At 45.8% G+C, this 27,263-nt stretch overlaps 1 protein-coding gene across 3 annotated transcripts in view; it reads left to right on the top strand.

The window, feature by feature from the left end:
• Positions 1 to 27,263, top strand: part of LOC308310122 (spermatid perinuclear RNA-binding protein-like) — a 194,182-nt gene that overhangs the window by 121,620 nt on the left and 45,299 nt on the right. For all 3 annotated transcript variants that reach the window (XM_080756243.1, XM_080756244.1, XM_080756245.1), the window contains exons 4-6: positions 11,683 to 12,059; positions 15,253 to 15,421; positions 24,910 to 25,180. In XM_080756243.1, coding sequence (XP_080612369.1) covers positions 11,683 to 12,059; positions 15,253 to 15,421; positions 24,910 to 25,180 — 817 coding nt within the window. The remainder of the gene's footprint in view (positions 1 to 11,682; positions 12,060 to 15,252; positions 15,422 to 24,909; positions 25,181 to 27,263) is intronic.

Below are 27,263 nucleotides of genomic sequence, written 5' to 3'. Positions count from 1 at the left end.
GCGCCCTCGTTGAACTGTTGCCGGCCGGCTGTTCCTATTTCAACTCCCCGCGGCCCTCGGGCAGGCAGGGTGGGGGAACAGCGGTCATCTATAAGGATGATATTAAATGCAAGCAATGCTCTGCTTCTTTCTCCAGCTTTGAGGTGACTATGTTTGAGGTGGGTCGTATTGAGCCTGTTTTGTGCGCACTCATTTATCGACCCCCTAAATACAACAAGGATTTTGTGACTGATTTCTCCAATTTCCTGGCTGGAATATTGCCCAACTATGATCGAGTGTTGATTCTCGGAGATCTGAATGTACACGTATGTTGCCCCGATAAACCGATGGTGAAGGACTTCCTAACCCTCATTGAATCGTTTAACATGGTGCAGAATGTGTCGGGTCCTACTCATGAACGTGGGCATACGTTAGATCTCGTTATCTCATATGGGCTGCCTATCCGTAACCTAGAGATCTGTGATAGTACGTTCTCTGATCATTGCCCTGTTCTGTTTGATGTTGCTCTCTCTTGTACGGAGAATAGATCTAGGGCTCCTGCTAGACTCTGTCGGACTCTTAACCCCCGCACTGCTAGTCGCTTTTCAGCTGCCTTTGAACAGTTGTGTGCCCCGTCTGTCTCGGCTGTTCCCACAGAGGAACTGTGCTCTTGGTTTAACTCTTCGTGTGGGACCATAATGGACTCTGTGGCCCCAATGAAATCCAAGCTGCCCAGGGCAAAGCCCGAGCCCTGGTTTAATGACAGAACCCGTGCAGCTAGACAGGAGTGCCGAAAAGCAGAACGTAAATGGAAGAAGGATAAGCTGCAGGTTTCTTCTCAGATTTTAAAGGAATCCTGGCTCTTCTACCAGAACACTGTCAAAGAGGCAAAAAGAGATCACCTAGCGAACATTATTGAGTCTAACCGTCTTAATCCACGTGTACTTTATCAAACCATTGACTCTGTTCTTAATATCGCTCAGCCTGTCTGTTTTGAATCAGCTGACATATGTAATGACTTCCTGCACTTTTTCATTGACAAGGTGGTAAATACAAGGGCCCTCATCACTGCTCCTGCCTCTGACCCCTCTGTCTGTGTCCCATGTCCCGCCGTGCTCAGCTCGTTTGAACCTGTAACATTGTCCGTTTTGGAGGATGTAGTCAGCCACATAAAGGCCTCAGGTTCGCCGCACGACATTATCCCGGCTCGCCTCTTTAAAGAGGTTTTCCCCAGCGTAGCTCACACGGTCCTGAAAATCATAAATAGCAGTCTCTCTTCTGGTCTTGTTCCCACGTGTTTTAAACATGCTGTAGTGCAACCACTGCTTAAGAAGCCAGGCCTCGACCCCACTGTGTTGGCTCATTTCCGGCCCATATCTAAATTGCCTTTTATCTCTAAGATACTAGAAAAGGTTGTCTATGCCCAGCTACAGTCTTTCCTAGAGGAGCATAAGATCCCTGAGGTCTTCCAGTCTGGCTTTAAAACCCGGCATAGTACCGAGTCTGCACTAGTTAGAGTATTTAACGACATCCTCATAGCTAATGATGCAAGCGACTATGTCATTCTGGTCCTGCTGGACCTGTCGGCTGCGTTCGACACAGTCGACCACAGCGTCCTGCTCTGGCGCTTGCAGCACCTAGTGGGTATCTGTGGAACGGCGCTGGAGTGGTTCAGGTCCTACCTGACGGGCAGAACCATGTCTGTCAGCGCTGCTGGCTCTGAATCGTCCCCAGCGCCGTTGTCGTATGGTGTTCCACAGGGCTCTATTTTAGCCGCAGTGCTCTTCTCCCTATATCTCCTGCCGCTTGGGTCCATCCTCAGAAAACATGGCATTTCGTTCCATTTCTATGCTGATGACAGTCAGATCTATGTTCCCCTAAATAAGAAAGACGCTGACCCTAAAGCTCTTCTCTCTTGCCTGGATGACATTAAAGCCTGGATGGCCCTAAGCTTTCTAAGCTTCAATGAGAAGAAAACTGAGGTGGTAGTGTTTGCCCCAAATGGTTCTGGTAACCCCCCTCCTCTTGATCTAGGCCCCCTGGCTCAGTTTGTGAAGCCAACAGTCTCCAACCTAGGCTTTAAAATGGACAACGATTTTAAGCTAGATCGCCAAATTAGCTCAGTGGTGAAATCTAGCTTTTTTCATTTGCGACAACTGGCAAAGGTAAAACCCTTTTTAACCACTCAGCACCTTGAGACAGTAATCCATGCCTTTATTACATCTCGGCTGGATTACTGTAACGCCCTCTACCTTGGAGCCAGTCAGTCCTCCCTTGCTCGGCTCCAGCTAATTCAGAACGCGGCTGCCCGACTTCTTACTGGCACGCGTAAGAGAGAGCATATAACGCCCATCCTCGCCTCTCTCCACTGGCTGCCAGTGAATCTTAGAATTAAGTTCAAGGTTCTGCTTTTTACTTTTAAAGCTCTAAGTGGTCTCGCCCCTCCATACCTCTCCGAGCTCCTCCACCCCTACTCTCCTGCCCGCTCCCTCAGGTCAGCTGACCTGATGCTGCTAGAGGTCCCGAGGGCGAAGCGGAAGCTTAGAGGGGACAGAGCCTTTTCAGTCGCTGCCCCCAAGCTCTGGAACGACCTTCCCCTGCAAATTAGGCAGGCCCCCTCTCTGGCCATTTTTAAAACCTTGCTTAAAACGCACTTTTATTCTTTGGCTTTTAACACAGCATGAGACCTCTGTTTCCTGAACGAGCCTCCCCCACCCTCCTTCCCTTGTTTTGTGTTTTGTTTTGTGGGTTGTCTTTGTTTTCTGTGTTTTTAGTCTATGCGTTTTCTTACTGTTTTACCTATGTACTGTACAGCACTTTGTGGCAGCTATGGTTGTTTTAAATGTGCTTTATAAATAAAGTTGAGTTGAGTTGAGTTGAGTAAAGCTTCTAAACGGCATTAACATATATTTTTTTGCAAAAAGGGTGAAGTGTCCCTTTAAGGAGGTATAATTTTTTCAAAAAAGTTTACAGTATTTGACAAAATGTCGTTTTTATGTGGACACGCCCACCAAGTTCATTAAGTATGCCTGGTTTGCCTGGTGGGTGGTGATGGGTGGTGATCCACCTGAACTGAAGCCGCACCCACAGCTGTAGTTGTATGATAAAGGGGGAGGAGTTAGGGGAGGGGCTGATAGTGTGGCGTCACTATATTACTGTTTATTCCATTGGCCCCGTTTGACTGTCAAGGGTTCAGCCTCCAGGAAGAAACCCTAAATGGAAAGTTAATACACCATTGGACATAAAAACGACTCCAGGGTGGACACATGGAAAACCGGAGAAAAAAATAAAAATGTGGCACTCCATCTTTAAAGTAAAGAGTACCATTCCAACACGCATTTTAGGATTTGTTTTGTATTGTATTGTATTGTATTGTATTGTACAGGGTATCTGCACATTTATACAGTAACAATGATGCGCATGTTCTGCTGCAGCCTGTCATGGTTGCACTTGCAGTACCATTATGGTTTCCTTCAGGTTTCTAAATTGATTTCCAATAATAATTAACTCACTTTCACATGAATCCAGCATTTATTTCCACTCCCATGTGAATAGGGATATAAAATACTCGGACTTATCGTGCGATTAACTTGATTCTACTAGTATTAGTACCTTTTTTTTTAATAAAAAATAATAACTGCCAGCCAACGGCAGTCTATGTGCTGCTTTCAATGGCCTGTATCTCCAAATCGGCGAAATTAATGTCGTTTCTGGTGAAAACAAGGTTTTTCCAACGGCCGACAGGTGGCGCTGTGATACTCTCTGTGATACTGTCTGCGTTAAACCCATTCTGGACGGGAACCCGTTTTGGTGTTTTAAAGCATTATGCTATACTTTAGCTATTGAAAAATAGCAGATCTATACAAGCTCATAGCGCGCCACTGAGTGGCGTGCTACGAGCTTGCAGGTCTGCTGAAAAATCGTGAAAATGCGGCACAGTATATTCTTTCAGAAGACTATTTATTTATTTCGACGTCAGGCCTAAATGGGCGGGAACCCCTTTTGGTGTTTTAAACATTATTTTGTTATTTAGCTATTGGAAAATAGCAGATCTACAACCTACATGGCGCGAGTGGCGCGCTACGACCTTGTAGGTCTGCTATTTTTGAAAAAAATCGTGAAAATATTTATTTCAGAAAACTGGAGGATTTAGAAGATTTTTGTCATTTCGACGTCGGGCCTAAATGGGATTAATGGATGCCGGTCTGAACGCACCATTATGTCTTCCTAGCTTGTCCTGCTCACAGAACGCCTCTGAGGCCAACGTGGTGATGTGGAGGTTAGCCTGATAGTGTCTCTCTCGTTGTTCTCTGTCGGGGGGGGGGGGGTTTGGCTGCATAGATTAGAGATCCACTGTCACTATGTCAGTGATTTATCAATGATTTATTTTCTCTCTTCTGTCTCTCTCTAAACCTCCCCCCCCTCTCTCAGTGTGCCTTCTCTCTCTCTCTCTCTCTCTCTCTCTCTCTCTCTCTCACACACATGCACGCACGCACGCACACACACGCAGTCAGGGTGAACTTGAGTACAATAACATTTTGGGGGAGAGAGAGAGAGAGAGAGAGAGAGAGAGAGAGAGAGGTTCTCTTTTTCTCATTAACCCATTTAGACCTGAGGACGATTCTACAAATGTCTTCTAAATCCTGACAGTTTTCTGAAAAACCTCATGTCTCTATGTCCGTCGTTCTCAAACTATTCCATGTCAAGGACCCCCAAGTTATATGTAATTGGCCGCCGACCCCCATCTGAAAACATGTCGTTCCAGGGACCCCCCCCCCCACCCCCAGAAGCAAAGATAATTATGAGTTAAAAACGTTAGCTCTGAAAGAATATATATTCAAAGATTTGCGCCACTATTTTCACGGTTTAAAAAAAAAACAGCAGACCTATACACGCTCGTAGCGAGCTTTTTTTTCAACAGCTAAAGCATAACATGATGCTTTAAAAACACCAAAAGGCGTTCCCGTCCAGAACTGGTTAATACCAACGCGGGGCCACAGTGCCGCTGCCGCTCCTCTGGAGAACACAGTAATCAGGATTTGGAGAGAGAGAGAGAGAGAGAGAGAGAGAGAGAGAGAGAGAGAGAGAGAGAGGCTTTTAAGCTGCCCACTTAATACAAGCCAATGGCCACTTCTGACACTATAGTTTAGATGTAATCTCTGCAAAAACATAAAAAAGAACAGCTCTGTGTTATAGCCCTGCTTTTTGTCATGTCCCGCGATCTAGAAACGCGACCCCGCTGAAAAGAAAATAATTATCTTTAGCTCAATCGTTAACACTCAGAGTTAACCCGTTTTAGACCTGACACCCAGTGGCGGCCGGTGACATTTGTCCTAGGGGCGCTATAACAAAATCAAGAAAACATGCACTAGGTATCATAGATTAAATATCTACTGAGGGAGCCTGTCTAAAGTTTATTAAATATATCTACTAAGGGAGCCTGTCTAAGGTTTATTAAATACATCAAAATGTAACAAAAGGTTCATATAGGGTTAAAGAAACAAACCTGAGACAGAAGGACCAGTGCCATAAAAAAGTGCAATGGCTCAAAGCCACATGACCTTGCTACAGTGGCTTTAACATTAACAAACAAATAAACAAAACGTCCTTATAAAAGAACCCTCAAAGCCATGACTCTGCCACCTTATGGCTTAATTTTTACTTTTTGTACATACATTTGTGATGATTACATCAGGTTTGTCTGGACCCAGCTCTTTAATTCTTATTTTTTCTTGCAGTGTCCTTCTCTCAAATGGTGTTTTCTGCAGTGATTTCACAGAGTTTTATTTTTCCATTATGCAAGTGAATTAAACTATTATTATATTGACTTTACCTGGCTCCATTCATCTGTCTCATCCCTCGTTTTTCTAGCGTATGTTGTTGTGGCTGTAAACCCTTATGTCAAACTGTGCTGTAATGTGTATGCTGCCCCCAAGTGTTTTGTGGTGTGAATAACGTCATGGATCGCACATATTTCGCGACCCAGTGGCTTCCTATAGTTTGTATTGAAGACATGTGTACCGCAATGCATTACTCTTCAGTGCTGCGAATCGAGAGCTCCAGATGAACGCGCACCAACACGTGACACACACTAACCAATCAGAAACGTCATACAACGTGAATAACATTTGACATTTCATGGAGGCATAATACTAACGTGGCAGCATATTACAACTTTTAATCACTGCCTTTGGTTAGTGGCTACTTATATTATATAATATTAACGTTTCTGGATTGCTAATTTTAAATAAATTACAGGCTGTAGATTTAGTTTCTCAGTCATTCTTATTCACGTTTTATTCAGGGGGTGGGCATGGTGGTGCGGCGCACCAGCGCCCCCTATGGACGCACCGCCACTGCTGACACCAGATTCTACAAACGTCTTCTAAATCGTGACTTTTTTTCTGAAAAACCCCCATGTTTCTATGTCAGCGGTGCTCAACCTTTTTCACGTCAAGGACCACCCAGAATTATCTGTATTTGGCCGCGGGACCCCCCCCCGCCCCCCCACCCATCTGAAAATATGTCGTTCCAGGCACCCCCCAGAAGCAAAGTTATGAGTTAAAAAGGTTCGCTCTGAAAGAATATATATTCAAAAGATTTGCGCCACATTTTCATTAAAAAAATAAAAATAGCAGACCTATACAAGCTCGTAGCGCGGTACTCGGTGCCGTGCTACGAGCTTGCAGATCTGCTATTTTTTTTAAACGGCTAATGTATACAACACCAAAAGGGGTTAAAGTAGAAGTATTCTCAGAAAAAAAAGTGCAGGTGTCGCCTGGAAGTGAATGGAACAGATGACCGACATGGTGAATATAAGTGCATTGGGAGTAATCGTACGAATTGAACCATCTGAACGCTCCCGTTTTCCGTAACTCCCCCATACTGAATGTATAAAGTTCCTTGGCAACCGCCTCGGGGCGAGCACGTCTGACGCAACGCTCCGCTACACCTGCTGCCGACATCGTTTATAGCCTGCTTGTGTCCTTATTTATGACCGTCGTGTCGTGTGTGTGTGTGTGTGTGTGTGTGTGTGTGTGTGTGTGTGTGTGTGCATGTAGAATGTTGCTCCTACATATTTCACCTAGACTCTGTTTTGCGTGCGTGCACTTTACAGTCAACACGGCGACATGTGGTAAAGGATGCCAGCGCAGTACGGTAACATCATGACTACATGTCTTTAAAGGATAACATTCAGGTTGGATTCAGGTAGCCTTTGATTTAAAAAAACCCAAACATAATGCAGTCATTGCAGTGACATTATTCCGGTAATGTGTCTCAGCCCTGCGGTCGCCATCGCCTTTAACGCAATCGCCGGAAGTCCTTCAAAATAGGAGCTCTGGGGGGGCCGGAAAGACATTTCCGCTTTTACTCTGAAACAACCGACCCGGAAACAATCTGCTAAATAAGTGTGATTTACATTGCTAGCTTACATTGCTATCTTTTTAATTTATACGATATATATAATCCAAAAAGCGTTCATATTTTGCGGGAGAGACGGATGAGGAGCAGAAATGAAGCGCCATTATATCGATCCGTTCAAAACCACGGAGAGCGCCCTGGATTAGGAGAGACGAGTCGTTCTTTCTGCCGCGCTAACAGCTAAGGCAACGGTAAGCTAATATGACTGCAGAGCGTAGCATACGGTAGTTCATGTCATATGAAAGCAGGGAATCGTATATCTTCAAATTGACATATTGGCTTTTCAGTTTGACCCGCCAGTTTTGGAGTTTTGGAGATATAGGTGTGTGTGTGTGTGTGTGTGTGTGTGTGTGTGTGTGTGTGTGCGTGCGTGCGCACTGTGTTGGGCATGACATTATATAATATAGTAGCTGTAAACCTATAGCAGAAAACAGCAGATCTACAAGCTCTCAATGCATTGCGATGTGTCGTTGAGCTTCTACTGCAGATCGGCTATTTTGTCATTATGACAAATGATATACACTGTAGGTCTCAGGTTGTTAAGTCGGCAGTGACTATACAGTGATTTACTGACGCACGCGCGCACACACACACACACACACACACACACACACACACACACACACACACTTATCTGTGTGCTTTATGGCAGAGGGAGCTCCTCATTAGCAACGGCTCATAAAACCTAACGTTACAACTGTGTGTCTGTTTAAAACTGCTGTGAGCGAGTGCACGCATGCACGCACACACACAAACACACACACAAGATCAGCCACACTTGGTATATGCACACTGCCACAGAAATACCACCACTCTAGCCTGACACTCACCACTCATTTATTTAAAATGTTCGCAACCACTCCTACAACCAGCAATGTCCGTGTACCTGTGTGTATGAGCACGAGTGGTGTGCGCATGCGTGAAATTGGAACGACACGAGTATGTGACTTAATAATACCAGTAGGGGGCGCCAGAAACAGAGAGAGAGAGAGAGCGAGAGAGAGGAGTTGCACCACTCGGTTCACACGTGTGTGATTTTTTTTACTTGTTGAATGGAAAGTGCTTTTTTTAACTATAGTCCTTTACCCGTTCGATATATGGCTGATGTGGTTTAACGGGAACCCCTTTTGGTGTTTTAAGCATTATGTTATAATGTATAGCTATTGAAAAATAGCAGATGTACATGCTCGGTCTGCTATTTTTGAAAAATCGTGACAATGTGCATCACATCTTTGAATATGTATTACAGAGTCGAGGTTTTTTTACTCAAATCTTTGCTTCTGGGGGTGTCCCTGGAACTACATATTTTCAGATGGGGGGCCGGCGGCCTATTGTAAATAAATAAAGATTAAAGGAGCATTCAGTGATTTGGGTGATTTGGAAGACCTCCCCGGTCCGCCCCGGTAACAACATCTCGCTCTACGCTCTACAGTGGGGGGGGGGGGGGGGGCACGCACACCAAGGCCCCGCCTCTGCTCGATCGTGATTGGCGGAAGGTCCCTCTCATCCTGATTGGATGAAGACTTGGCCACCTATAGCCAAAGACGACGAAAAACTGGGGACAGGGAGGAACTCCTTATATGGTCAGCGCACTCTATAGTTGGGAGGATCATCACAACAAAACAAAAAAAATAAGTGATATTTGAATTAAGGGAAAAATCACTGAATATACCTTTTTTTAAAGGAATGAATCTGGCAGTGTTTGTTTGTTTGTTTGGAATAAGACACTATGCTGACTGATGGGCAGAAACAAGTGCATTATTGGCTCACTGGTTGGCAGTCGCTCTGTACACAATACATACGGCAAGACAATTAGTGTATTGGTTGTTAACATCATGTCCTCGAGTCCTTTAATGCGCTCTATCTGGCTCTCACTGGCACTAGAGAACTCTAATTAGGAACAGAAGTCTGTGAGTGTGGGTGTGAGTGTGAGTGTGAGTGTGGGTGTGGGTGTGGGTGTGAGTGTGAGTGTGAGTGTGGGTGTGGGTGTGGGTGTGAGTGTGTGTGCTAAATTAGACCCCAGTGGGAAGACGTGGCCTAACTTGATTGATTAAAGCTTATATTGGTGGTGTATCCCTCTTCTAGTGCTGACCTTGCAGTGTGTGTGTGTGTGTGTGTGTGTGTGTGTGTGTGTGTGTGTGTGTGTGTGTGTGTGCGCTCACGCACGTGTGTGTATTGCGAGCACGAGTTTTGTGTAATTTGACACGTCTTTGTATAATAATATCCTATTTAGACCAAATTCCAATTCTAGCCTAGTCTAGATTCTAACCCGCGTTTTCTGAAAAAAGCTAAATCAAAATGAAGTTCAATTCAATTCAATTTTATTATAGTGTCAAATCACAACAAGTTGTCTCAAGACACTTTACGACCAACAAAGATCCACCCAGAGCAAGCAATATTGCGACAATGGTAACGAAAAACTCCCCTTTAGGAAGGAACGTCAGGCAGAACCCGACTCTAGGGTGGGCGGCCATCTGCCTCGACCGTGTCGGGGGGGGGGGGGGGGGGGGGGGGGGTAGAGGGAGAGAGAGAGAGAGAAAAAGACAGAGAATAGGCAGGTGGGCTCCGTGTAGGCGTCTGGTCCACATCTGGTCCAGGTCGAGCTCTGTGAGGCCGGGTCCAGGTCAAACTTCAGGTGGGCTCCATGAAGAGGCCTGATCCACGGTCACACTCGGCAGTCAGTTGGGGGTTAATATTAGAGGTCCACAGAACTGCGGCGGGGAGGACGAAAAGAGACTCCGGGGAGAGATTCCCCGGATGTTGGATTAGTGGCAGGCCTTACTGGAGCCTATATAGTGTATATTACAAGTACTGCTGGGAGACAAACCCACACAACAATGTACGACCATGGTATCCAGCTAGACCCGGAGACAAGTCTGGCCATAGGCTTTGTCGTAGAGAAAGGTTTTCAACCTAGTCTTGAATGTGCAGAGCGTGTCAGCCCCACGGACCGAAGCCGGGAGAAGGTTCCACAGCTGTGGTGCCTGGGACCTAAACGCCCTGCCTCCTATTGTAACAGTAAGCATGTTTGCATACTGTAAACGCACTGCTGTTCTATTTGGTTTGTAAGGATCAATGAGATCCTTGAGATATTGTGGTGCCTGACCATTGAGAGCTTTGTAAGTGAGAAGAAGAACTTTGAACTCTATTCTGTATTTGACCGGGAGCCAGTGTAGGGAGGCCAGTGAAGGAGTGATGTGGTCTCTTCTTCTGGTACCTGTCAACACACACGCCGCAGCATTTTGAACTAACTGTAGGCTTTTCAGAGACTTGCCTGGGCAGCCTGATAATAGCGAGTTGCAGTAGTCCAGCCTTGAGGTAACAAAGGCGTGGACAAGTTTTTCTGCGTCATTTTTGGACAGGATGTGCCTGACCTTTGCAATATTTTGCAGGTGAAAAAAGGCATTCTTTGAGATTTGTTTGACAAATCTTGATCAAAGGTAACTCCCAGATTCTTTACAGTGGCCTTGGAGGCCAAGGTAATGCCATCTAGAGAAAAGTTCTCATCGGCTAGCTTGTCTCTTAGGGGCTTAGGGCCGATCACGATAACTTCCGTTTTGTTAGAGTTGAGGAGTAGGTAATTACAGGCCATCCAACTCTTTATGTCTTTAAGACATGCTTGAAGTTTGACTAATTGGTCCGTTTCGTTCGGTTTCATCGATAGATATAGTTGAGTGTCGTCTGCGTAACAATGGAAATGTATAGAGTGTTCCCTGAGGATGTTGCCCAGAGGGAGCATATATTGCTAGTTGCTATATTGCAACAACTATTCTACAACAGGTCGTTTCGAGGAATCAATCTGATTGTTTGAAACCGCTTTCTAGCCGTGCTTAAACCACGATATCGGAACGGCTAATCAAAACAAAGAATTCAGCCGCGCTTTTCTCTCAGAGCAGACCGAGTGCCGCGCTGCGAGCTTGTAGATCTGCTATTTTTTTTAAATCTTGAAAATGTGGTGCAAATCTTTGTGTATATTCTTTCAGAGCGAACGTTTTTAACTCATATCATTGCATCTGGGGGGGGGGGGGTCCCTGGAAAAACGTATTTTCAGATGGGGGTCGGCGGCCAATTACATATATTTGTGGGGGTCCTTGACATGAAAATGTTTGAGAACGACTGACATAGGAACATGGGTTTTTCAGAAAACTTTTAAATTTAGAAGACATTTTGTAGAATCGTCCTCAGGTCAAAATGGGTTAATCTCGTGTAATATTGCTTAAATGTGACCCAGATGCTGTCCCGGATTGAAAAGTAAATCTCTCTCTCTCCCTCTACCCCCAGAGGTCTTTCCGGTCCTTCGGTAATGACGACCGCCACGTCATGGCGAAGCACTCCACCATATATCCCTCCTCCCACGACCTGGAGGCCGTGCAGTCGCTGGTCTCCACCGTGGAAGGTGCCCTCAAACACGTCTCCGATTGGCTGGATCAGAGTAATGGCGCCGCCGCCGACGCCCACAGCCGGGCCGACAGCCAACCAGCAGACGTCAAAGCGGCAGACGGCAAAGCGGCAGACGTCAAGGCGGCAGACGGCAAAGCGGCAGACGGCAAAGCGGCAGACGGCAAACTGGCAGACGGAAAACTGGCAGACGGAAAACTGGCAGACGGCACAGAGGACGACCCGAGCGAAGAAGCCGAGGACTCCAATGACAGCTACAGGTAGGCAGTGTGCTAGCACTGATGCACTGTGGGACATGTAGTCCCACAGGACCCCAATGACAGCTACAGGTAGGCAGTGTGCTAGCACTGATACACTGTGGGACATGTAGTCCCACAGGACTCCAATGACAGCTACAGGTAGGCAGTGTGCTAGGCTGCTAGCACTGATGCACTGTGGGACATGTAGTCCCACAGGACCCCAATGACAGCTACAGGTAGGCAGTGTGCTAGCACTGATGCACTGTGGGACATGTAGTCCCACAGGACCCCAATGACAGCTACAGGTAGGCAGTGTGCTAGCACTGATGCACTGTGGGACATGTAGTCCCACAGGACTCCAATGACAGCTACAGGTAGGCAGTGTGCTAGGCTGCCAGCACTGATGCACTGTGGGACATGTAGTCCCACATGACTCCAATGACAGCTACAGGTAGGCAGTGTGCTAGGCTGCTAGCACTGATGCACTGTGGGACATGTAGTCCCACAGGACCCCAATGACAGCTACAGGTAGGCAGTGTGCTAGGCTGCTAGCACTGATGCACTGTGGGACATGTAGTCCCACAGAACCCCAATGACAGCTACAGGTAGGCAGTGTGCTAGGCTGCTAGCACTGATGCACTGTGGGACATGTAGTCCCACAGGACCCCAATGACAGCTACAGGTAGGCAGTGTGCTAGGCTGCTAGCACTGATGCACTGTGGGACATGTAGTCCCACAGAACCCCAATGACAGCTACAGGTAGGCAGTGTGCTTGGCTGCTAGCACTGATGCACTGTGGGACATGTAGTCCCACAGGACTCCAATGACAGCTACAGGTTTGCAGTGTGCTAGGCTGCTAGCGCTGATGCACTGTGGGACATGTAGTCCCACAGCACTCCAATGACAGCTACAGGTAGGCAGTGTGCTAGGCTGCTAGCACTGATGCACTGTGGGACATGTAGTCCCACAGGACTCCAATGACAGCTACAGGTAGGCAGTGTGCTAGGCTGCTAGCACTGATGCACTGTGGGACATGTAGTCCCACAGGACTCCAATGACAGCTACAGGTAGGCAGTGTGCTAGGCTGCTAGCACTGATGCACTGTGGGACATGTAGTCCCACAGGACTCCAATGACAGCTACAGGTAGGCAGTGTGCTAGCACTGTTGCACTGTGGGACATGTAGTCCCACAGGACTCCAATGACGGCTACAGGTAGGCAGTGTGCTAGCACTGTTGCACTGTGGGACATGTAGTCCCACAGGACTCCAATGACGGCTACAGGTAGGCAGTGTGCTATAGGTCAAAGTCAAGTTGTCCCAAACTGGGCACTTCGTTTTAATAATAAAAGCTCTCGGAACTGATCCCAGTCAGTGCAGTCCAGACAACCCTGTAGAGACAGACAGGCATGAACCTGGATGGTTTGTATTTCTTCCCTTTTCAACACTGTGCGATATACAGGGAGGAGATGCACACAGTTATGGTCAGACGACCCCAAGGGGTGGAGCGAGATGGACTTATAATAAGCGTTCTCAATGTTCCCGTAGCACAAGTCCAGTATGTTTTTTTCCCCTGGTGTGGCACGTTACATACGGGTAAAAGTCCCTCAAGGTGTCTGACAATGTGCAGTGATTCATGTCTCCAAGAAGTATGTTAGGGGCATCGGGAGATATGGATTGAAGCCTCTGAGTTACTTGGTGAATCAGTTCGCATGCGTTGCTTTTATTAGCCTTTGGGTGTATATACACAACAGTGACTAACAGCTGGGGGAATTCCCTTCCCACAGCACTGATGCACTGTGGGACATGTAGTCCCACAGGACTCCAATGACGGCCACAGGTACAGAGCTTAGAGTATATATTAATAGAGACGGCACCGGATCCACTTGCATTAAGTTGCTCAAAAGCGCATGAGGCGATTTCACTCCTCCTTCCGGGTAGGAACAGAGTGCATTCTGGGATGGATTGGACCCAAACACATGAACGCGCTGCCGTTGACCATCATTGCACGCGTTCACGTGCGTTCATGTATGAAACAGCGTTGACGTGCACAATGATATTCTAACGGACCAGCACGTTCATGTGTTTGGGTCCAAACTGCGATACCAAATTCGGCCACTATGTCCATTTCAACTCAGGGTTTCCTCCGGGTGCCGTCTCTATTAATATATACTCTAAGGTACAGTGTTCTAGCACTGATGCACTGTGGGACATGTAGTCCCACAGGACTCCAATGACAGGAACAGTGTGCTAGCACTGATGCACTGTGGGACATGTAGTCCCACAGGACTCCAATGACAGTGTTTTAGCACTGATGCACTGTGGGACATGTAGTCCCACAGGACTTCAATGACAGTGTGCTAGCACTGATGCACTGTGGGACATGTAGTCCACAGGACTCCAATGACAGCTACAGTGTGCTAGCACTGATGCACTGTGGGACGTTGCTATTTCTTTGATGGATCCGAATTGAATTAATTTTGCCACCACAAAAATGTGGAACGCCCTACCAACTGTCATTAAGACATGTGAATGGATAACGTGGACAGGCATGGATAATGTGATACCGAAACAATTCAAATGCTTAATAAGTACGGAGTAGTCTATACTCCCCGGAGAAAAGTAGCAGTTACTCATGACGTTTGTTTAAATAATAGATACTATGACATTTGAGGTGATTATTTATGACAGAACTCCCGCAGGAGTAAGTAAAGTACACAATTTCTTATTCACTGCAAGGAACACTCAAAGATTATTTTGTTCAAGTGGAACCTGGACGGGGTTTAAAATACATTTTAATCGTGAAAATGTGGCGCAAATCTTTGAATATTATATATTATTTCAGAACAAACGTTTATAACTCAAATCTGCCCCTGGAACAACATATTTTCAGATTGGGGTCGTGGCCAAAATTACATATAAGTTTGGGGGTTCCTTCGCATGTAATAGTTTGAGCACCACTGATACAGAAACATAGGGTTTTCAGAAAACTGTCATGAATTAATTCAGGTCTTAATGGATTAAGGGTATATTCAGTGATTTCACTTAATTCAAATATCACTTCTTTTTTAGTTTTGTCGTGATAATAGGTGGCCTGCAGCCTTCATCCAATCATGATCGAGCGGGGGCGGGCCTTGGTGTGTGTCGGGGGGGGGGGGGGGGGGGGGGTTCCATATCATCTAAATCACTGATTAATTGCTCTCCCTCCGTCTTGCAGGGAGCCCAGTGTGGGCGGGGCGCTGTGTGGAGTGCTGCGGGTGGGCCTGGTGGCCAAAGGCCTCCTGGTCAGAGACGACATGGAGCTGGAGCTGGTGCTGATGTGTCGAGACAAGCCCACGCGGACACTGCTGGACAATGTCTGTCTCCAGCTACCCTCGCAGATACAGGTTAGACACAAGAGGCCCACACTCTCTGTCTCCAGCTGCCCTCGCAGATACAGGTTAGACACAAGAGGCACACACTCTCTGTCTCCAGCTGCCCTCGCAGATACAGGTTAGACACAAGAGGCCCACACTCTCTGTCTCCAGCTGCCCTCGCAGATACAGGTTAGACACAAGAGGCCCACACTCTCTGTCTCCAGCTGCCCTCGCAGATACAGGTTAGACACAAGAGGCCCACACTCTCTGTCTCCAGCTGCCCTCGCAGATACAGGTTAGACACAAGAGGCCCACACTCTCTGTCTCCAGCTGCCCTCGCAGATACAGGTTAGACACAAGAGGTACACTGTCTGTCTCAACCATAGACTGTAACAAAATATGGACAAAGCGTTCTCCGGGTCTGATATGGACGTAAAATGAAGCCAGTCAGTCCTTGTATTGTAAATCGCCATTTTTCTAGATCCATTTTGGCCCAGCTGGCCATTGGCTGGCCCAGACAATGAGGCGGGACTTCCCCCCTTCTTCTTAGTTGTTTTTTTATTTTGACTCGAACGGGGGGTGGCTCCCGTTCATAGACTGTAACGGTAGCCACGCCCCTCAGAACATACAAGACTTTATGGTCATTTTTTAAATAAATGGGACCATAATTTTCCAAAAAGAATATTATGACATGAGAAATTAGACTTTAAACTAGTGACTGGAAGCAGAAAGTATTCATGACCATGTTTATTTAGGTAATACAGTCTAGGTGAAGTTGGGCCCAAATACATGGACCCCTATGGGGCTATGGTTTTTTTTGGGCCCAATGACAGCGCCACAACAGGCCATTATATGAACTTTCAGGAAGTCCCGATTTCCTCAGTGGCTTCACAAAATATCTGTCTGACTGCCCCCCTGGTCTCAACCAGTGGTGGAAAAAGTACCGTTACTGCAATTTAGAACTATACTTCGTTACAAGTAAAAGTACGGAATAGTGCTAAAAGTATTCATATTGCAGAATGTCCCATTTCACAAGTTCGAAATGTGTAGAAAATCTATTCAATGCTCACAAAGCCGATCTACAAGCTCAGTTGCGACGCATTGTGAGCTTGCAGATCGGCTCTTTTCAAATGGCCGAAATGTATAGGGTTGAAGTGGTGAATGTATGTTTTCTAATCAAAATTAAAATCGCCAAAGTAACTAGCAACTAAAGTTTTCAAATAATTGTACAAATTTTGGCTCTGAGATGTAGTGGCGTAAAAGTACTGGAAATTGGAAATACTCAAGTAAAGTACTTAAGTAAAAGCACTTAATTACTTTCCACCACTGGTCTCAACCTGCCACGCAGATACAGGTTAGATGCAAGCAGTGTCGATTGGTTTAATATAATACTGTTGTAATTATTCTCAAATAGTAATATTCTCAAATAGAAACTTGCTCGAATCTATATGGTTGTTCAAAATTGATTGGAACATTTTGCACTCTTTGACAATATATCGGTTAAAACATCGGTGATCAGAGGTCTGGGACAAACATGTGGGTCGGCATCAATGCCTCCCTCTCTCTCTCTCTCTCTCTCTCTCTCTCTCTCTCTCTCTGTTTCTACATATTGCTCACCAACGCACATGCAGCACATCTGCACGTGCACGTTAATTTTCCTATTTTCATCCTATATGTAATAAATTATTGAACACAATAATGTCTAATATATTTTGCATAAGCTTTTATAATTTATCATAAGCATCCGCTTCATAGGAGACTGTGTGTGTGTGTGTGTGTGTGTGTGGTGTGTGTGTGTGTGTGTGTGTGTGTGTGTGTGTGTGTGTGGTGCGTGTGTGCGTGTGTGTGTGTGTGTGTGTGTGTGCGTGTGTGCGTGTGTGGCACAGAGAATGCCTACATTCAGCAAAGTGGAATAATACGAGGAGGACATTATGTGGCTCGTTGAAATTCATCAGCGAATGATTGCCTTCGATGGCTCCTCTAAAACATGGTGCTTATAAAAAGGAGAAAACATTCATGTATTTGCGTTAACCCATTCTGGGCGGGAACCCCTTTTGGTGTTTATAGCATTGTGTTACACTTTAGCTTTTGAAAAGTAGCAGATCTACAAGCTCATAACGCGCCACTTGCTATTGTTGAAAAAATATTTCAGAGCGAACGTTTTTAACTCAAATCTTTGCTTCTGGGGAGGTCCCTGGAACAACATATTTTCAGATGGGGGTCGGCGGCCAATTAGCCCTTCACTAAATCCCACCCAAAAACGCGACTGTCCAATGCCAATCCAAATAGTTTAGCAACGGTTGCTATGCAGGTCAAGTTTTCTTCGCTGCTATTGGACAAGGATGGGTTGGGGAGGTACTTAGTGAAGGGCTAATTACATATAGTTTCTGGGGGTCCTTGACATGAAAATGTTTGAGCACCACTGACACACAGACAAACATAGGGTTTTTTCGGAAAACTGTCAGGATTTTGAAGGCTTTTTTAGAATCGTCCTCAGGTCTAAATGGGTTAAATAATTAATAATTCAGCCCTCTTAGGACAGGCAATCTAAGCTAAAAGGGGGGCGTGACCCAAAATAAATTGCAATAACCATTCAAGGGTTTTTTATGATCCTAAGTCTTAAGGTCATTACACACTGGCGAATTGGCGACGCGATGTGAATAAGCGATCTGAAAATGCGAAATATTGCATGTTGCAGTTCGCCTGCGAATCTCTGCAAAATATGACACCAGAGCGAACAAATAAAGAGCGAAAACGGTCGCATTTTCGCACATTCGCCACTGATGTGGAAGCTTGCATGGACTTCAATTGTTTTTTTTTAATGCGAATTATTCGCACGAATATATCGCGTCGCCAATTCGCCAGTGTGTAATGACCTTTAGGGTCATCCAAATAACATATTATAAATCACACCCATGTGAAGTGAGGGGCACCAATCGCTCCCACTTTTCACACAGGCAATGACCATAATAATATGGAGGTCTTAACGAAGCCCTTTTTCCAATTTAACCAATTATAAATTAATAATGAATTTATTAGTTAATTAAAAAAGCGAAAACGCACCCAGGGCGCAGTACCCCCCGCGGCCACAAGGGGGGTACTGTGCCCGTCTCACAACGGGTAAGGGCTAGTATATTAAAGTCTAACTCATGTTGATTATAGTGATGCAATGGTGAACGAACGGTGCCAACACAAACATTAAATGCCATTAACAATAAGACACCATGACGTAAAATCAGTCAGGCGTTTTTAAAACAGACATTGAACTAAAAGCAAACATTCAACCTGTAAGAAAATTGTGAAATATAATCCATTTTTGATCACGGTAACCCCTTTCGGGGGTTGAAAGTTGGGTATACCGTTAACATCCTGTGGCAAAATGTCTTCATTTTAATTATGCTCCATGTGTCCAACTAGGGGTTATGGTGCCGTAGCCACTTTCCCTTAATGGTACCCAACTTTCAAACCTGAATTTACCATGATCCATAATTTATATTAATTCACAATTTGTGAATTTATTTATTTATTATGTTATTTTGATGAACCCTAAAAAAAAAAAAAAAAAAACTTGAATGATTACCATTGCAATTTATTTCGGATCAAATCTAGATTTACTGTCCTGTTTAACCCATTTTGGGCGGGAAGCCCTTTTGGTGTTAGCATTATGTTATGCTTTAGCTATTGAAAAATAGCAGATCTACAAGCTCGCTACGGCTTGTAGGTCTTGCTATTTTTTGAAGAATCGTGAAAAGTGACAAAGTGTTGAGAACGACTGACATAGAAAAGCATGGCTTATTCAAGAAAACAGGCAGATTTAGAAGACATTTGCAGATCGTTCCCTGGTCAAAATGGTTTAACCCTGTCCCCTCTCATTCCCTGTATAGCCGTTAAGGCGTGCGTGTGCGTGTGTGTGTGTGTGTGTGTGTGTGTGCGTGTGCGTGCATATGCGTGCATGCGTATATATTATATAATCTCATGTCTCAGCTCAGTGGCCAGGGATCCCACTTTTCTCATCCCAGCTAAATGTAATGTGGAGCAGATGGGTCCTCTGTGACTCCCTGCTCAGTGTCTGTGTCACATACACATTCACTCACACACTACATGAAGAGTGCTATTTGGCTGACACACTCAACCCCTTTAGACCTGGCATCGAAATTTAAAAAGAATGTCTTCTAAATCCTGACCGTTTTCTGAAATACCTATGTTTCTGAATCAGTGGTGCTCAATATTTCATGTCAAGGAGGAACCCAAAAAGGATATGTATTTGCCCCCCCCCCCCCCCCCCCCCATCTGAAAATATGTTGTTCCAGGGACCCCCCCCCCCCCAGAAGCAAATATTACAGTTAAAACGGTCGCTCTGAAAGAATATATGTTAAAACATTTGGGCCACAAAAATAGAAGACAAAGAATTAGAAAGTAGAAAAAAACACTTTTCTTGTTGTTTTTCTTCTTTGTAATTATTTGTTTGGTCCAAAATATTGTGTTTTGTTGTTGTCATGATTTGTCAGAGTTGGCTTAAAAGGTCTTTAAATAAATACTTTTTGAAATGTCTATGAAAAGTGCATTGGGATTAATTTCCTGGGCCTGGCGTCGTCATGAAAGGGGGCGGGACTGCGACGCTCTATAGCGTGCCTATACGGTATTCTGGGGCAAACATAACTGATCGTACATCTTATAGATCTGCCTATTTTTTGGCGTAGACACGTGCGTGCGTGCGTGCGTGCGCGCGTGCGTGCATGCGTTGCGGTGCGTGCGAAAAATGGAAAAACTGCAGATCTGCAATGTTGAATATGAGGCACGTGCCATTCATGTGGCTATGCCTGTGTGCACTAAGCGTGTCTTATAAATTGTGTGAGCGCGTGTGCGTGCATGCATGCGTGTGCGTGCGTGCGTGTGCGAGAAATGTGAGCTGCGCTCTCCGCGCTGACACCCTTGAATTAATGTATTGTGTCCTAATCCGCAGCTGAGGGTCGCCAGTAATTGATCCCTCTCTAGATGGAGCTAAATTAATAACAGGCCGCTCACACATGCACACAGACACGCGCATATACACTACACCAGTGGCTCCCAGACATTTCCATGTCAAGGACCCCCAAATTGACACTTATTAGCCCCGCCGACCCCCCCCCCCCCCCCCATTTGAAAACATACGCCAGTGATTCTCAACACGTTTAATTTCAAGGACCCCCAGTTTGACATGCAGTAGTCTACGGACCCACCCCCATTTAATGGCATTTCTATCTCTGTGACCTCCAATTTATATTGTAAAATATACACACACACACACACACACACACACATAAGGGTCCATTTGGTTCCAAACTATCATTTAGCTGGGGACCCCCACTGGTACTCTCCCAAGGACCCCACTTTGGGAACCACTGCACTACACAGTAATCCAACAGTTAGTCCAACTAATCAATTTGATCTATCATTAAACTTACAATAAAGCAAAAATAGCAACAGTACGCGATATGTGAGCTTATAGATCGGCTATTTACCCGAATTTCACCCAACACCTGAATTATGCGCTTCTCGGTTAAATGATTTGATCTAAATAAATATTGGTAAGATCAATCAATAGTCGCAGCCCTAGTACAGTATATATTCAGTACTGTACGTACATAAAGCAGACAACAGACACTATCTATTTACGCACACATGCACGCGCACGCGTAGCCGCACACGCACACGCAGCCACACACATGATCAAAATAGGAGCTCTGGGGTGCCGGAGTTGTCTGATCGCTTTTACTCTGAAAGCCATGAACCGGAAACACTTTCCTAAAAAAGTTGACTTTACAGAGTTGACCTGACATCCCGATCATTTTAATTTATACGATATATGATCCAAAAAGCGTTCATATTTTGCGGGAGAGACGGATGAGGAGCAGAAATGAAGCGCCAGCATATCGATCCATTCATCACCACGGAGAGCGCCCTGGATTAGGAGATACGAGTCATTCTTTCCGCCGCGCTAACATGCGAGTCAATGACAAGCTAATAATTGCACAGAGCGTCAGCATACGGCAAGCGAAAAGCGAAATGACAAAAAAAATATATAGGAAAAATTCTGAATATTCTTATCTCGCCCCGTATCATTGAGGATGCGCTATGACGTATACAGACACGTTCAAGGCTACAATCGTTTCGAATCCTTATGACGGCCTGAGGCGTCGTATGTAAAAATTGTGTTAATATATATTCTCCTGCTTTTCTTTCTTCCTTTCCTCGTGACCTACCTCCCCCTCCTAATAATCTGTTCAGTAAATGCATTGTGTGATGTTTGCTCTAGCCTATAGGCGTTGCAGTGCCTAATGAGACTATACTAGATGACAGAGTGAAGGGCAGACGTGGATAACTTCTCAGAGAGAGGCTGAGCCGAGGAAGGCTATTGAAAAGAAAGCAAACTACTGTAAATAACATTTACAGGGTGTACATTATTATGTACATTGTACACGCTGAACCATAATTGAACCACTTAACCCATTCTGACCGGGAACCCATTTTGGTGTTAGCATCATGTTATGCTTTAGCTATTGAAAAATAGCAGATCTACAAGCTCACAGCGCGCCACCGAGTGGCGCGATACGAGCTTGTAGGTCTGCTATTTTTGAAAAATCGAAGAACGACTGACATTTTTTTAGAATCTGATCTCAGGTCAGAATGGGTTAATCAGACCAGTGTGTGTCCAGTGGAAACCCTCGTATGAATCTGATCTCAGGTCAGAATGGGTTAAAAGATGTACTCCGTAAACTGATGCTTAGATGCCCGGGGGTCGCTTCCCTCTACACCAAATCTCTTGGCCGAGCATGGCTGATCTATACAGTAGTGGTTCCTAAAGTGGGGTCCGGCGACCCCTAGGGGCCCTTGAGGGAGTTCCAGGGGGCCCCCGACTCCCCGGCTAAATGATAGTTATATGGACCAAATGGGCCCTTATGGGTCTGTAACTGTGTACAAATTACAATTACAATTTAGGCATTTAGCAGACGCTCTTAATCCAGAGCGATTTACATTAAGCAAGAACAAAAAAGCATGGGGATACGTCACATAAAAAGTGGAATATCTATATAATGAAACTATACATATAAACTATACTATGCTATACATTATGTACTATGACGTGCTATGACTATACATACAATGCAATTACAGTGCTGTCTACATAACATGCTATATAAGTCTGTATCAAATGCTATCTGAGTCTATACAGAATTGCTATCTAAGGGGGTAGGGTAAGTGCTATGGGCCATGATGGAGTCTGAAAAGGTGGGTTTTCAGACTACGGCGGAAGATTGGGAGTGATGCTGCAGTTCTGACTGCAATGGGAAGTGCATTCCACAGTTTTGGACCCAGAAGGGAGAGTTAGAAATGTAACTCTGTGTATGTGTAACTCTGTGTACAAATGGAACCAAATGGACCCTAACAGGTCCATACAATACACACATTGGGCTCCCAGAGATTGAAATGGGGGGCCGTAGCCTAATTCAGGTCAAACTGGGGGTCTTAATGGCATATATTTTCAAACGGGGGTCCGGGCAGGCTCATGAGTGTCAATTTGGGGGTCCTTGACATGAAAGAGTTTGGGAACCACTGGCCTACAGTATTGTGAGCTTAATGATCTTATGGCTCTTATAACATATCGCTTTCATTTTAGAATGAGCGATTTGTTGACACACAGTATGTCATAGATTCGTCATAGTACAGTAAATGTATATCTATAACGACCTGCCCAAAATGGGGACGTTGGGTTGAAACTGAACGTGGTTTAATTTTGTCTTTTGGGTTTTAATAAAATATTGAACCAATGAAAAGTATAACCAAGAGCGTGTTACGTAAGGGATAATATCTGGCTATAGGTGGTCATTGTTCGGGAGGTAATTCACCTTCAGGGAGTTTAACCACCGAGGCGAACCGCTTATTACACGTCTACCTAACATAAATTAATACATTGACCCAAAACACAACGAGAAAAGTATTCCATAAGTTCACACTGGCTATGGCTTCGTCTGGCCATCTGCAGGGCTGCAGCACTGTCGGAAAAACAATGAAGTGAGTTGATCAAATAGAATCCATTATCGGGTATACTGCTTCGTCTATTTCTCGCTGAAATGTTTTCAAAAGCATTTTTGAGAGCAATAATGTTTAGCTGTAAATGACATTGCGTGTCACTAGTGTGTGGGTTTACATGGCTGTCATGTTGGAAACGGCAGTAGCCTAAATCAAGCCGGTGCGCAGCAGGTGCTCAGAGGGTTTGATTAGGCAGAGAGGTCTGTTAATATACAGCGGAGCGGTCATTATCAACACATAACTCACCGCTTCAATTCAGCGATTGACCAATCGGAATCAAGCATTCACCCAAGCCATGTAATAATGAAGAATAACTATCCATTGGTTATTCCTTTTCCCCCCGCTGACTGAAAAGTAACAGCTTTAGACATACAGTACAAGGTTTCTGCCCCACAGTTAATAATATTCTACCATAAATTAAAGGAGATCCTGCTCCTCCACCATCACTCTAAACACCTTAACCCATTCTGAACGGGAACCCCGTTGGCATCATGTTATGCTTTAGCTATTGAAAAATAGCAGATCTACAAGCTCATAGCGCGCCACCGAGTGGCGCGCTACGAGCTTGTAGGTCTGCTATTTTTGAAAAAATCGAAGAACGACTGACATTTTTTAGAATCTGATCTCAGGTCAGAATGGGTTAAGGGCCCGGGGGTTATTTAATCCATTCATAAAATGTGCCCGTCGTTCATAGCGCTCCGGAACACTTTTACCGACGGACCAGATGTTGTTGCGATCGACAACAACGGGTGGTTAGATAAAATCGACCGCGACTATAGCGACTGGACAGCGGGGGACCGTCTTAACACGTGATGATTTAGATTGCGAGTTAATAACGTTTCCGCTGTCGTCTGCTAAACGGGCGGGGAACATTTTCGATGATGTGTCACTGTTGTGCAACACAGAGGATTTGCGCAACAAGCGCTTCTAGGCTGTGGAGCGATGCGACCGGTTTTGATATCACTAATTTGACGGAGATTAATCAATCTCCGTCTCGGGCACATGACCGTACTAAGTACCATGACGGACATCTACGTCCCTTAAACTTTAACCCATTCTGGACGGGAACCCCTTTTAGTGTTTTAAGCAATATGTTATACTTTAGCTATTGAAAAATAGCAGATCTACAAGCTCATAGCGCGGCACTCGGTGCCGCGCTATGAGCTTGTAGATCTGCTATTTTTGAAAAATCCTGAAAATGTGCTTTGCTTCTGGGGAACAACATATTTTCAGATGGGGGGTCGGCGGCCAATAGCATATAATCTTTCGGGTCCTTGACATGAAATGTTGAGCACCACTGATACAGAAACATGAGGTATTTCAGAAAACTGTCAGAGGCATTTTTTTAATTTCGACGTCGGGCCTGAATGGGTTAAAAGCCAGGCTTCTGTGTTCTGACCTCTGATTTGTGTGTGTGTGTGTGTGTGTGTGTGTTTGACTTACGGCAGAAGCTGACGGAGGAGAAATACGAGGTGACAAGTTCCCTGCCCGAGGCGGCCATCTTGGTGCAGACGTCGACAGAGCCCAAACTCACTCTAAAGATCACTCTCACATCACCAGCCATGAAGGAGGATGAGGAAGAGGAGGAGGAGGAGGAGGAAGAGGAGGAGGAGGAGGCAGCGGCAGAGGAGGAGGCAGCGCAGGGGGAGGAGGAGGCGCAAGAGGCAGAGGAGAATGAGGAAGAGATGAAAGAGGAGAAGGTTTTGGAGGACGGGCGAGGTAGGAATATATACAGAGAGAGAGAGAGGGCCTGACAAACAAACGCACCACTATTACACACCGCACATACAGTGAGTTTTTTTTTCCTTTCTGTCAACAACACACGCACGCACGCACGCACACACACACACACTGGAATGTATTGTACACAATAAAATCCTCAGTTTTGATATAAAGAAAAACAAAGAAAAATATCCTAAAACTCAATTTATGCTTTGCACGGGATGTGTCGACCGATGCGGAGCACAGAAAAACACTTGAATTAAAACCCAATCCAAGCCAGGGATTGTCTGTGTACTGTGATTGTTTGGGAAATCGAAGAGGATCGATTTAGGTAGATTTCCTCCTTGCGGCTGCGGCTAATGGCTAGCCCTGAGCTAATGTGTTTGGGTTTCTGGTCCAGAGGGGCGGGTCGCGGCAGAGATTTGCGCACGCCCTGATTGGATCTCACCGATCTGTCAAGTCACCCCTCCTCTCCCCGACCCCCCCCCCCCCTAGCGCAGTGTCACATCATTCGGAGCGACGCCCACCTGGAAGGGTCGACTCCCACTTTTAGACCAGACCGGCCAATTAAATGAGTTCCTCCTGGCTTTCATTTTTTTTGCGCCGACGAAAATTAAAGCCTGGTATCGGAGGCCAGATCCCAGGTTTGATTCCTGGCATCTGGCTATTATGTCCCTGAGTAAGACCCCTCCCCCCCCCCAACCACCAATCAACTGGCTGAAATTTCCCTAGTGGGATAGATGACGTCTACATTGTTACATTAACCGTTTCAGTACATAGGACGCGCCTAAACGTCATAAGGATTGGAACCGAGAGGTGCCTTCGACGTGTGTGGCCGTCCTAGCGCACCCTCAAAGATACGGGGCGAGATAAGAATATTCAGTTTTTTTCCAATTTTTTTTGGCATTTCGCTTTTCGCTTGCCGTATGCTAACATGCAAGCTGCAATTATTAGCTTGTCATTGACTCCCATGTTAGCGCGGCGGAAAGAATGACTCGTATCTCCTAATCCAGGGCACTCTCCATGGTGATGAATGGATCGATATGCTGGCGCTTCATTTCTGCTCCTCATCCGTCTCTCCCGCAAAATATGAACGCTTTTTGGAGCGTATATAAATAAATTAAGATGATCGGGGATTGTGAGGTCACTTTGTAAAGTCAACTTTTTTAAGAAAGTGTTTCCGGTTCACTTTCAGAGTAAAAGCGATCAGACAACTCTGGCACCCCGGAGCTTCTATTTTGTTGCACTTCCGGCACTGATTGTGTTGATACACTTGAGGATTTTACTGTATACAGTACATTTCTGTATCCTGTAGTAGGACATGAACAACAGGGGACAATGGAGCCTCCGTTCCTGGAGTATAAGACGTTTTGAAATAATAAAAAAAAACAGTACAGTTGTATACTTTGTCCTCCCTGCGTCTTTTCTGGCCCAGTGCATTGGGCCTCTGGCCCATCTCTGGCCCAGTGTGTTGGGCCACTGGCCCATCTCTTGTCCAGTGTGTTGGGCCACTGGCCCATCTCTGGTCCAGTGTGTTGGGCCACTCTGGCCCAGTGTGTTGCACCTCTGGCCCATCTCTGGCCCTCTGGCCCAGTGCATTGGGCCATCTCTGGCCCAGTGCGTTGGTTCATATCTGGCCCAGTGCATTGGGCCATCTCTGGCCCAGTGCGTTGGTTCATCTCTGGCCCAGTGCGTTGGGCCACTCTGGCCCAGTGCGTTGGTTCATCTCTGGCCCAGTGCGTTGGGCCACTCTGGCCCAGTGCATTGGGCCATCTCTGGCCCAGTGCGTTGGTTCATCTCTGGCCCAGTGCGTTGGGCCACTCTGGCCCAGTGCATTGGGCCATCTCTGGCCCAGTGCGTTGGTTCATCTCTGGCCCAGTGCGTTGGGCCACTCTGGCCCAGTGCGTTGGTTCATCTCTGGCCCAGTGCGTTGGGCCACTCTGGCCCAGTGCGTTGGGCCACTCTGGCCCAGTGCGTGTGCGTTGGGCCACTCTGGCCCAGTGCGTTGGTTCATCTCTGGCCCAGTGCGTTGGGCCATCTCTGGCCCAGTGCGTTGGGCCACTCTGGCCCAGTGCGTTGG

The sequence above is a fragment of the Protomyctophum bolini genome, assembly GCF_963924005.1.
Source record: "Protomyctophum bolini genome assembly, chromosome: 22".
Taxonomy (NCBI): Eukaryota; Metazoa; Chordata; class Actinopteri; order Myctophiformes; family Myctophidae; genus Protomyctophum; species Protomyctophum bolini.
The sequence above is the reverse complement of the archived record's forward strand: the minus strand, read 5'-3'. Positions and strand labels throughout refer to the sequence as shown.